Here is a 13,521-nt window from a genome sequence, read left to right as displayed (position 1 = left end):
ACTCAAGGGTTTGCAGTACTGGCACCTCTTCCTTTTTCTTTTTCCTTTTTTTTTTAAAAAAAGTGTGGCATTTACTGTAACAACTTCATGGTGAGTACCAACACCTATTTTTCTAGGGTGGAAAGCACTGAATAAATGAATAAATTTATTAGAATGGTCCAACTCATTTGATATTAAAGTGCTTCTGATTAGCAAACAAGTTTAGAATATATTTTTAAAAAATCCTAATCACAAATTGAGATTCTTTGGGAAATGACATGCTACGAAGTTTATGATTCAGGGGTAAGTACCATATATACTGGAGTATAAGCTGACTCAAATATAAGCTGAGGCACCTAATTTTAGCACAAAAAACTGGGAAAACTTATTGACTTGACCTGGTGGTGGCGGCAGCGGCAGCAGCAGAGGAAGAACAAGCAGCCCAAAAGGGCTGCTTTCGGGCTGCTCTTCCTCTGCCGCCGACAGCGGCAAAGGCAGAGGAGGAGGAAGGAGCAGCCTGAAAGAGTTCCTTTCAGGCTGTTTTTTCCTCTGCCGCAGCCTCTGCCGCTCGCAAGAGCAGGCATAGGAGCCGCGGTTGGGAGAGGCGCAGCACAGCACCTCTCCCAACTGCGGCTTCTATGCCTGCCCTTGCGAGAGGCAGGCAGCGGTGGTGGGAGTCGAGGCGAGAAAGGGCTCCTTTTGGGCTGCTCGTCCCTCCGCCGCCACTGCCCATCTCCCTCGAGTATAAGCCAAGGGGGGCTTTTTCAGCATAAAAAATGTGCTGAAAATGTTGACTTATACTCGAGTATATACAGTAGGTGACTGTGTTAAAAATAGAATGATTAAGAATGTGAGGCACATTTCACTGAAATTCCCCACTGGAAGATATCAAGTTGGAAACATTAGCTTTATGATTGGAAAACACTACAGAGCACACAATCCAATGTTTTTTTAAGTTCTCCAAATCCCTAGTTAGTGACACTTGTCTAAGTTGTCAAAGTTAATGTTACAAATCCTCCAATGGCAATTCTCAAGAAGATTCAGGAAGAAGGCAGGAACCATCTCTTCAAACAAATGTAGATAAAATCTGAGAGTTGGGTGGAGCTCAGGCATAGCTTGAGCTCTATTAGCATAGTAATGAAAGTGGCACTTGCATACCATACCTAATCTCAATTAAAAGCAGTGACATTTTGTAGGGAGCAGGAGAGATGTGTGTGGCAATCACACAGGGGCCCCGGACGTTTGACAGTCTATTGATCCCTGTGCCACCACTGTGCTCACTTTCCCGCTGCCACCAACCCATTACTCTCGGGTAAACAAGTTTATTTTAAAAGCATTAACAAGTTTATGGTTTCTCAGATAATATTCCTGTCAGTTTCTTAACCTTAGTTTCTTTACCAGCCTATACCTTCCTAATACCATCTGACTGATTATCTCAACTGTTTGACTGACTCCTCTTAACAGATTCTCTCACTCTCTCACATCAGACTAGCCCAACCCACAGACTTATCCTCCCTCTCTCTTCTCTAACTCCAGACTCACTTCTTAACAACTCTAACTCCTCCCCTTGGGTTCCTATAGGTTAGTCATTTTACACTTAGTTAACCCTTTCCTTATGAACCCAGTATGATGTCACACACCTAGGAGGGCAAACACCACAATGTGTTTGGGTGATTTACAGATGACTGCTTGTAAGTGAAGAGGACAGTGGGCTGCAATAGTGACTTTGCATCAAATGACTTAATTAAGCACACCTTTTTGTGCTAGGAATTCCAACCATCAGCCAAAGGAAATGTTGGGTTATGGTAAACGTGCACAGCGGGTTAGTTGGTTTGAGAGATCTACAAAACTAAATGGAGCATATTTGAAGGCGGCTAAACTGGGATGCACTTTTCTCATCACCTTCTATTTGTGAAATGCCACAACTGTCAGTGTTTTTTATGTATTCACTTTTTAAAAAGAGTTGTAAACATGCTTGCATTAGTAAATATATGCAGAATGACTGGAAGTAGCATAATGTCAAGGCAATACAGATACATGCATGTTTCCATTGAAATAAATAACAACTTGATATGAATGCAGTTTGCACAATACTCCTTGCTTGAAAGTAGACCTACAATGTGCTGTATATAGGGCTGCATTTAAATACAGTGGTGCCCCGCAAGACGAATGCCTCGCAAGACGAAAAACCCGCTAGACGAAAGGGTTTTACGTTTTGGAGGCGCTTCACAAAACAAATTTCCCTATGGGCTTGCTTCGCAAGACGAAATGTCTTGCGAGTTTTTCTGACTTCCCCCCCTTCCCCCCCTTTTTCTAAGCCGCTTATCCGCTAAGCTGATAAGCCGCTAAAAGCCTCTAAACCGCTAATAGCGCTAATCCGCTAAGCCGTCAATGGGCTTGCTTCGCAAGACGAAAAAACCGCTAGACAAAGAGAATCACGGAACGGATTCTTTTCGTCTTGCGAGGCACCACTGTACTGTTTAAAGCTTCAACTGGTGCAGAATGCAGGGACCTGGCAAGTTCTTGGAGCTACCATATTTTTCACTCAATAAGACGCATTTTACCCCTCCTAAAAAGTAAGGGGAAATGTGTGTGTGTCTTATGGAGCGAATGCAGGGGGGAGGCAGGCAAGAAAAGCCCCCAAGAGCCGCACACAAGCTCTGTGCAGCTCTTGCAGGCTTTTCCCCAGGAGGGAGAAGGGGCTGACGCAGCCAGTCAGTCCCTTCTCTCTCCTTGTAGAAAAGCCCGCAGGAGCTGTGCGCTCCTTAAAGGGTGCGCGGCTCCTGTGGACTTTTGCGGGAGGTGGAGGAATTGCCATAGCCTTGTGCAGCCTCTCCCGGCTGAAGAAGTTGCACGCAGCTAAAGAGGAAGCCGAGACAGCCAGCGGAATGGATCCCACTCTATGTCTTGGCTTCTTTGCTCTTTGGGGCTGGGGGGGAAACCCGGGCTTCCCCCAGCAGCCCCGAGAAGCTCTGGGAGAAGCGAGCAGGCTGTGCACAGTCTGTCCGCTGCTCTTTGGGGCTGGGGGGGGAGGGAAATAATATTTTTTTTCTGGTTTTCCTCCTCTAAAAACTAGGTGTGTCTTGTGGTCTGGTGTGTCCTATAGAGCGAAAAATACGGTAAGCAATTAGAGCATGTAACACCTGCCCTGGTTGCTAGTGTTTTTCTGAGTCCAATTAAAGTGTCGGTTAGCCTGATCCCAAGCAACTTAGGGTTTTAAAGGTCATTTGAAGACCTACCTTCAGCTATATGAAGCTGCCACAAAGATCCATCAGGTTGGCCAGCACAATAGACAGAAGGATGTTTTATGCTCATCGTCCCATCCTTAGAAAAAGCCATTTCATTGGAGAAACACCCAACCCTTTCCCCAGCTATGTTTAAATGGGCTTTAAAATCCTGTGTGTTTCAGTTCACTTTTAATTTAATTTGTAATATTCTGCATTTTATAAACAGTAGTTTTTGCTGTTTTATGTTTGGTTCATATTGAAATGGAATGTTTACACTGCTGCTTTCATTAATTGTATGTTACATATCTGAAAGCAGCCCTGCTTAGGGGAATCTTTAAATGTTTGAAGTTTTATCATGTTTTTACTATTCTTCTGGGAACCGCCCAGAGTGGCTGGGGAAACACTGCCAGATGGCAGGGTATAGTAGTAATAATAGTAGTAGTAGTAGTAATTATTATTATTATTATTATTATTATTATTATTTGTGGGGGCACATGTAAAATGTATTGGGAATACTTTTTCCTTTAAAGACAGTATAGGAAAAGAAATTGGCAGTAAATAAATAAGTACATAAATAACAATAAGCATAGCACATGCCACACACATTTCTTATCAATAGAGTTGGTATCCTGCTTACTCAACTTATGTTCCATCATCCAGTAATAAACTTGCAGCAATGATGCACTTTCTCTTCTGTTTTCTCTCAGGTCTCCTTAGCTTTCACTACCAAGAAAGTAATAATAATAATTCATCATCATCATCTTGGTTGGGATGGTGTTGATGATGCTTTCTGTCCTCAGTAATACTAGTTCATATGAAAAATATGATTTTATAAATAATTCTATCAATGGCTAGAAAGTCATTTAGGTAACAGTACACAGCACTCGAGAAAATCCATCATGTGCATTGCAAAATATTTGAAAGTTGCAGGTCTTTCTATATAATTCAAAAGCGTAGTTACAACTATTTCTGAAGAATCTGCAATGAAGTTACCAGAAAGAATGAAAACCTTTACTTTTGATCATTACTTTTCTCTGGGCTAGGTTTTAAAAAGATAACTAAAAACACTGAATGCTATCCTTTCATCTTCCAGCCTGTTGATCTGGCATGATTCCTGTGTGTGAGCCATCTTGCAAAGAAAGTATTTTTTTCTTTTAAATAAATAATACAAAGTAACTGCAAACTAAACCATCTGAAAGTTTTCATTTCTTTAAAATCTTCAAATAACTTAAATCTTCCAAAAGTTGTTTGTGTGCCGTTCAGTTACTCATCTGGGATATCATTCTGCTGTATATGTTGTAAAAGCACTATGCAAGTCAGAAATTTAGGTATATTAAATTTGTACACTGCTTCTCACTAATAAAATTCAGAAGGGGTTTACAATTAAACTACAAATGCAACAACAAAATCACCTAAACATTTTAAATCAAATCTAACTATACAGTCATATCATTGGTGCTGCCCAAATGCCCAGGAAAACAAAAGTGCATTTGCCTTCCACCTTAATGGAGACCAAGTTAGTGCTGGGGTGGGATCTGTATGCATAGAGAATCCAGTAAAGAGAGGGCTGTTCCACAGAAGGCCTGTACTGTCCTCTCCACTCTCCAGACCTTACTTGAAGGTGGCATGCAGAGAAGGGCTTCAGATGATTATCTCAGGATGTGGACAGGTTCATATAAGGAAAGATGGTCATTTATGTTTACTGGTGCCAAGCTGTCTAAGGCTGTTGAATTAGGCATGGAAACTAATTGACAGCCAGTACAGTTGGGCCAGTACTGGTATTATATGTTTATGCCTTCTAGTTAAAGATCTAGCTGATGCATTCTGCACTAGCTGCAATTTGCATCTGTTTTCAAAGGCAGTCCCATGTGCAACCAATTGCATAAGTTTATCAAAGCCTGGCTATTTCCATCCAAGCTAGTTTGCAAGGCTATCAGCCGAAGTTTGTAGCAGGTGCTCTTTGTCACTTGTGACTCAAATGGATCTAAGAATACCCCTGAGCTGAGGACACAGCATTTTACTTAAAGCCCATATTTAGATCATTACAGATTGAATACTTTTGCTGAGTTGCTTTCCCATACTGCTGCTTCTAGATCAGCAACCTGCCAGTTAGTGAAGTTCATTCCCCAGCTGAATTTATCACAATATCTTGGTGTGCCAGGAATCATAATCCTTTTTGACATTTCTCTGAAGTTTCATGTCAGATGTGATGTTTCCACACAAGCCAGAAGGTTCAGTGCAAGCAGAGTCTGTCGGTCTCTCTTTTTTTCATGCCCCCTGACTAGGAAGCACACAGTTTATCTGCCGCTTTGGATACTACTTGCTTGGGGTATTTTTGTTGTTAGTTTATCTTGTTGCTCAACAAACTAAGTTATCTGAATTTGTAATTAACTCCAAGGAGATTACTAGGATATTCAGGTGCAAAAGGAGTGAAATAAAACTAAAACTATCCAGAACTGGATGAATAACAGGTTAGAAATTTTCACCCTGGGCCCTCATATGTTACACATTAACTTTCTATTAGCCATTGTACATTGTACTAATGAGCAGTGACAGGAAATGCATTTTTCCTCTTCTTACATATTCTGAGCTTTTTTGAGGAGGGTGTGGGGACAGAGTGAGTTAGGCAAGCTTGAAGGAAAAGCCTTTTGGAGTAAAACAAATCTTTAATATAAGTGCATAATGCATAGTACCTGACTGTATATTTAATATACAAGGAGGTGTGTACAGTCTGTTCCTTTCTGCTTATTTTTAATATTTTACTTCAGAGATTTTTCCCCATAACTGCCTTGGTCTGCAAAGCTTTGCTCATCAAACCTCAGGACATAGCGTATATGATAAACCCATTAATTTTTCTTCTTAGAAAGCAACAAGGCCAACTCTGTTGAATATTAGAGGTATATTTATGTGAATCCTAACAGAAAAGGAGGAACATGGACTTTTTTCTGCTTACTTCAGTAGGTTGCAGCTATAGTAAATACCACAACTAACTAATTTCCCAAGAAAAAGAGATACTTCTCACTTCAGCTAAACTCACATGAGATCTCAGATAGTTTTAACACAAAAAAACTAAAGCTTGTTTTTGTTGTAACTTCTGCTTTTGTTACTATCATCTTTTTCTGTTTTGTTTTTAATCGTTAGGAGTATGTGTGTGTGTGATTTAGCAAGTAGATAAAATTATAATAACACATAAAAGTATTCCCTCTTTTGGGTATCAAATGCTTTTCCCAACTAATTTTTGGTGCACTTAATCCTTTCTCATTTCTACCCAATTATATGTAATTGTTTTCTAAATGACTCAGTGATATAGCCTCACCAACCTTGTCTACTTAGCTGTTCATTCATTACTATTTTTTCTTGCATGAAAAAAGGGTTCCTAACAACTGCTCTAAAGTTATTGTTTTTCTTGGTTCTAATCTCCCTCAACCTAGCATCCTGGATAGAAAGTAGAATTTTTAACAGGAGACTTTGAAAGCAAAAACCAATAAACAGTAATTTGGGAAAGATAAAGTATCTTTATTCTTTATTTACGGCTATTAGCCCATAAAATATGTACAAACATAAAAGCACAGAAGCATAAAAACCAATACATCTAACGACAGAAGAGGAACACCACAATGCAAGGGTGGGACATTGAGCAGTGACAAATAACAGCTAAAGATAAAGTAAGTTTAGTTGCTGGGCTATGCCAGTACAGACTGCAATGTGGGTGATTTCAGTTTGCTCATTTATATCCAAGAAGGCTATGCCCATTCAAAACTAGCATCTCAGAACAGCACCTGTGTTAAACACTTCACCCTGAGGGACTTCCTCTGGTTTTGAAGCTTTCATGTTAGCAGTATTTCCCAAATATAATAAAATATTATCTTATTTGTGAGGTTTGGATTTTCTATTTACCCTGGAAAAAGATTCTGAGATAAATTCATTTACTATACATTTAATTTCAGTTGCTTCAAAATGTAACTCTGCTTTGGAGAAAGCACTTGGTCTCAGTAGCACCCGACTTTGTTAAAGGATAAACATCCATGCTAATAGAAGCATTCGTTTTCATTGCCTTTTACCCTTAGAGAGAGAAGATAATTTGAATGAAATAGGCAGATAAAGAGGTAATCTGGATTTTATTTTATTTTTGTAAGGAAAAGCTTAGCATTTTTATTGGTCTTATAAGCACATTCTGAATCCTAATATTAGACTTCACCTCCTGTAAGTTTGTCCACAAAGCTCATCAAGGGAGATTCAAATGGCTTAATTCATATGCCATTAAATTTAATGGTTGAGGAAAAGAGAAATTACTGACTTTTCATAACAGATTTGACCCCAAGGCATTTTAACATTTATATTTACTGTTGTCCACCTTTAGATAGACAAGTATAGAGGCAGGTGACACAATTTGGAATGTGTTTGCAAGTGTCTCCCCCCCCCCCCCAACTGTTAAATTGCTTACTTCATTTAATTGGCTTCCTTCTTAATTTATATACTACACTACATTGTGGTCTGTTTTTCTAGCACAGACTTTTCTGTTCCTGTAGTATGTCAGATTCACTATAGACAAATCAGTCACTACAGCAGCAAAGACACTAAATATTTCTGAGTTGTCCTAGATGAGACAACCAAAAACCTCTTTGACAAATGAGCAGACCTGGCATTGGCTAACTTCTCTTACAACTTTTTTTTAAATTACATTCTAATTCAGGGTGAGTTTTAATGTATAAGAGTAGCTTATATCAGTTTATGGAGATTTCCAAAGACATGAATCATTTGTGGAAGTTTATTTTTAAAAACCTAAAAAGGCACAGTTGTTATTACTAGGTGCAATAATAATAATAATAATAATAATAATAATAATAATATCCTACCAATGAGTTTTGATATCCACCCAACGGGCACAACATAAGAGCAAATTTAATTGTTAAAGTGGTGACCAACTGCTGGTGTTTGGAAGGACTCAGAACCTTCATACTGACCAAGTTCCCCATGTGCTTCACTGCACAGATAGAACTCCTGTAGGAAGTAGAGTTTTCACTTGACTGAAGTTGAGAAGGCATATCTGTGAGTGCATTCCTTGGTGTGTTACAAGCTACCCTTTAAGGTGTGTTTTTATGACACCTATATAGAAGGTTCTAGGTTCTTCCATTGATAAATAATTTAAAAGGTTTACTCCAAATAAAAGTGGTGTTATGAACCATCATTGCCAAAACAAGATGACACCTGATTGGCTCTCTAAATACTCATTTTTCTGGTTATTTGGCTATAGCTTTTGATAGAATACACATAATTGAACAAACTTTGTTGCATTATATTCTTCATTAGATTATCTTTCCATTGATGTATAATTTTATGGTATTACTTCAAAACAAAGTGGTGTTATGAGCCATCAAACCTCAGAAATACACTTTCTCCAAAAGGTTTCCACAATTTTGGCCACTAGTGTAACATATTATGTGCATAAGTAGGCTTAAACCTCAGCTTATATGTTCACTTTTCCTCTTCCCTTCTTTCCTGTTGTGCTACAATTTCTTATTTGGCAAATCAAACAAGGCAAGCTATGGCATCAACATTGTTGTACCACTGTGGATGAAACAGAAAACTATGGTTTGTTAAGATCAAAAATTGCAGTGCAAGAGTGGAAACCGGCCATTTGGTGTGATCCAGACCATAAGAACCTTTATGTGTATTTTAAAAGGTTTAATTCCAGGACCTAAGAGCAACCCCCCCCCCCCAAAAAAAACCCAACAACAACCACACATGTGTCTGGTCATAATTGCCTGCTATATCCCCAAAGATGGTTTTGTACATATTAAACTTATTAGTTGTCTTTTCATTTCAAATTATTGTTTGTGATGTGCACTAGTTAGACACATTCCAAAAGAAAACTGGTTGGTAGTGGTTACAACTCATTTGAAAAGACTAGCAATGTTTTTGTTGATTTAAAACTTCATCAAATGTAAGTTTCCAAATAAAGAAATTTGCATTAGGAAGATATTTCCATGTTTCTGCTATATTGAAACCATAGTCAGGATACAGAAGTTGTACATTTTCTTAGGCATGTATGGACTGCTACATGTTCTTTTGTTTCCTTTGGAGGTATGCCATAGTAGATTACCGTAATACCAAGTGTCTGTTGGTTGAGTGGGCACAATGTATTTCTGAACTTCACTTTGAAGTTTATCTGTACTTGATGGGGGACTTGTTCACTTGCTCAAGGTGTCATCCATTAATAATTTTGTAACATAGGCATTTATTTTCCATTACTCTGAATTTCTGTTCTGGATAGGCTTGTATGTCAAAAAATTTTCAGACTGAAAGGCACAAAGACTTGAAGGGGTGTTTTTTTTTATTGTTAGTTAGAAAACTGTTATTCACCTGGCACCTTCAAAGGCGACATGATCTTTCTCCAGGCAACTAAAATACAACTCAGGTCTATACACAAACAAGGTTTTCTCAATTTGCTGTGCATAAGTAATGGAAAAACACTGTGTTTCACTTTCCTAATGCAGGAGGCACTGAAGGAAAATAACAAGAGAAGAGAGATGGAGGAGAAAATTAAGAGAGCCAAGCTAGCAAAAGAGAAAGCAGAACGTGAGAAACTGGAGCGGCAACAGAAGAAGAAGCAACTGATTGACATGAATAAAGGTAAGTAAGCATTTGTAATAGATCCGATCTGGTTAAGACCACTCTCAGTTGTACAAAAGACTTAATTGCTGCATTAAAGTGCAGAAAGAGATAGCATGTCCAGGCATCTTCTCCATGTCTAGTTTTTTTGTTCTTTCTTCCACTGCCATTTCTTACAGTCTTTTCCAAAGCATTTTGTATTGAGTTATTGACTTGTTTTCCTTTGGTACAGTTAAATGTGTGTGTTTTTAAATGGATTTACTTGTTCTAAAAATCACTGCAGTGTTTTAATTTTTTATTCTACAAACATCTTTATAATAGTGGGTGTGCAGCAGTTAACATCTCTCTTCTGTAGTTTGAAGGTTTCCCATTATAAATGGATGCGCTCTCAGCAGTGCTCTTTCAAGAGCTGGTTCAGCTGCAAGCCTCACTACAGATTGACAATTGGATATGATAAAGAAAACCTTACGTTAAGATTTCTGGTTAGTTGAAATGACACTATAATGTGTACATCAGCATTCTGTGAGAATGGGCGCAGGAAGGAAAGGAGAGGAAGAATCAATAGGCCCCTAATATCTGTGCTTTGCAGAGTTCCAAAAGACAGCTGAAATGCATGCTTTATTTTCCATCCCTTTGGGTTCCTGAAACGGAGAAGAGAGATGACACAAATATGAATTAGATTGAACGAGAGATTACTTCACCCTGCAGTTTGCTGTTCTCCCTTCTGTGATCATTTCAGTTCTGTTGTGAGGCAGAGCTTAATCCATCCCAATCATAAAACACATAAAAATGCTCAGTGTGTGACTGTGACTTGTCTTTTCTACCCAGTGAGCAAATCTGACAGGATTCAGTTCTAGCAAAAATAACAACATTTCTCTCTTGACAAATCTTATGTAAGATGCCAAGGTGTATTAGTTGAATGGTAGAACAAGCCTTATAATTAGGGTGAATTGAGGCAACAGGACTTCTCAGAATTTGAACCAATTAGATGAGTTTTGGAATAAAAACATTGCACATTAAAGTATCTTTTTTCTATTTTAGAGAAAGGCAGCACCTTAGATTCATAGTCTAATATTGCACAAATGAGCTAGTGGTTTGCTGTTTGATTCAAGGCTCTAAAAAAGAGAAAAGAATACATGCTGCTGCACCCAAGCTTTTCTCTAATTCTGTAGCTATTGTTTGTATGATGCCTATCACAAAGCATAGCCCCTTGCTTGTTTTTTACCCTTCCCAATTTATATTACCTGTTGAGGAGGAAGAGATAGGTTGGGCTGTGGGCTTTCACACCTTCTCCTCCTCTTGCCCCCACCTTTCCTTCTCCACTGTCTCCCAGAACCAGAAGAGATTGAAGCGGGAGGAGCAAAGGTTACACCCAGGCGTAGCTCAGAATGGGGAGATACATAAGCAGAGGTCGAGTGTGGGGGCTCTTTGTTGCAGCAACTGCCTCATTTGGTGCACACCTAAGAGTACCTGAGAGATGTAGGACTGATTGACATAACTTTCACTAACTTGTCAGTGTCACTCTGGACATTCCGTGCCTGACAGCACCATGATACTATATTCGGACCATTTCCATGTTTAAATTTTGCTATTTATTTTACTTCCACTTTGAATTTCTCCCCACTTTTAATATTTTGTTGATTTTGTTAAAAACTACAAACATAACAGAAGTAAAGAAAACAACTAATAAAAAAATAACCTTAAAGCATTACTGGCTGGATTACAAAATGAATAATGAAGTATTGAATCATACAAAGATTCCCTTTTACAAATGAGATATGTAAAAATAAAAGTATTCTTCACCTGTGAATTACATCTTTATTGAGGACAATGTTTATATAAAGTCTTAGATGACATTGAGTGGCTATATTCGTATAAGAAATAAATCATGTCATATAGGAAAAACAATTTTAAAAACCCAGTATTCTGAGATCCTCCCTTTATAAACCTTTAGTTTATGAAATATATTTTCAAGGCAGACAAGTTGCCAGACTAGATTATCAGCAATCCAAATTATTAAGATTGAAGAGCTTCCAGGATTTGGCAGTGGAGCTCTGGGCTGCTGTTGTGACTTACATTCCAAGTCCTGTTCTGTTTCCATATATAGTTTTAAAAGCACAAGTAGAAAGATGCATCAAAAGTTTAGTTAGTTATTAAAGAGATTTCAGAAAACACCTTATTCCAAAATTCAATCTTAGGACATCCTACCACATGTGCTTATAGGTGCCAACTGTGTGGCAGCCCCTCTGATGATATACCTAGGTGCACAAACAGAAGCTGTTGCAGAGTAAGGTGCCAGCCATGTACTAACATTAAAGAAAGTTTGAGCTGACAAAGACCTGTATGGAGGCTTTTTCCATAGAGTATTCCACTGCTTATCATCTATCTCTATGTCCCAATTAGATATCCACCATGACTTTTTGACACTGGACCCTAAAGGAGGCATTAATAAAAAATTTGTGTAATGTAAAGCTGAGTTGCTTTACATAATGTGCTATGTTCAAAAGGGGTTAATTGCCCGTTAGCATCTTTTTGTCAAAGGACATATAAGAAATGATCTCATCTGGCAGTCCAATGGCCAGGGAAAGGATTGAATAATGGCAAGAATTTGAAACACTTTTAACAGCCTTCCTGTTAACAAGTGCACATTTGATCTGAATATCTGCTATAGTGAACTATATGTGTAACTCAGCATACATAACAATTGTGTGTGTGTGTGTGTGTGTATGGAGTGGGGGGGGACAATAAATACATAGCCTTTTAAGAAGAGCAAATTCGATGGCAGTAATTTTGATGCAAATGTTATTTAATGTCTCCATTATATCTGATTACCATGACAATTAAAATTACTTTTTAACTAGCAGTGCAAGGATAAATGGAAGAATGAGCTGCTTCAGTCACAATTAGTATTGATTTAATTGTTTTGAAAGGTATATTAACATTCCCTTAGCACAGATGAAGACAGTGGAATGGAGTTCATTACAGGGGGCTGACAGCTATCTGGGATGTCAAGGTACTTTACTTTTGAAAAAACATTTGAATCCCAAAAGCTGAATCACAAGTCACTTAATAAACTCATATATATATATTAATATTAACAATGACATTATTGCTAATAGCTTCCCTGTACTCAAGGTTGGCCCACCCATGAGGCAACAGGATTCACAGGTACAGCAGATCCAGCCTCCCAGGAATGAATTGCCTGCTGCCACCGCCACAGTGGCATCAACAGCATTCCTTGGAGGCTGAATCCATGCCTCCTTGGCAACCCCCCTCTCATGCCATCTTTACAGTGGCTTCTTGGTGAATAGGAGGTGCTGATGCTTTTTTCCCACCCTTGTTCCCAGTGTAAATCTTTACCCAACCCCATTCATGATCTCAATCTTCACTCACTCATTGTTCTCTGGCGGGGAGTGGGGGAGGGAGGGAGTCATTTTGTGGTTTGCCACGGGTGCCAAAATGTACTGGGCTGGCCCTGATAGCCCTTTACACAATGAATGCAACGTATTCATGCCTTTTTAACAGTCCAGTGAACTAGGGAAAGAAACCCTAGTTATAGCTAAATTTGTCAGTATTGCCTTCCACTTACGGATGCATACAACTGATACACCCCATTACCACAGCATTAGAAGATAGAAGAGACAATGTTCACAGCATAAACTTTAGTTTTACCATGCACCTAAGCCGTTTGTAAATAATTATC

General features: G+C 38.7%; 1 protein-coding gene across 1 annotated transcript in view; it reads left to right on the top strand.

Moving 5' to 3' along the window:
- The window catches only part of DIAPH2 (diaphanous related formin 2), a 358,680-nt gene that overhangs the window by 233,484 nt on the left and 111,675 nt on the right, over nucleotides 1–13,521 (top strand). The window contains exon 26 of the mRNA XM_079962400.1: nucleotides 9,704–9,839. Coding sequence (XP_079818526.1) covers nucleotides 9,704–9,839 — 136 coding nt within the window. The remainder of the gene's footprint in view (nucleotides 1–9,703; nucleotides 9,840–13,521) is intronic.

The sequence above is a fragment of the Podarcis cretensis genome, assembly GCF_951804945.1.
Source record: "Podarcis cretensis genome assembly, chromosome: Z".
Taxonomy (NCBI): Eukaryota; Metazoa; Chordata; class Lepidosauria; order Squamata; family Lacertidae; genus Podarcis; species Podarcis cretensis.
The sequence above is the reverse complement of the archived record's forward strand: the minus strand, read 5'-3'. Positions and strand labels throughout refer to the sequence as shown.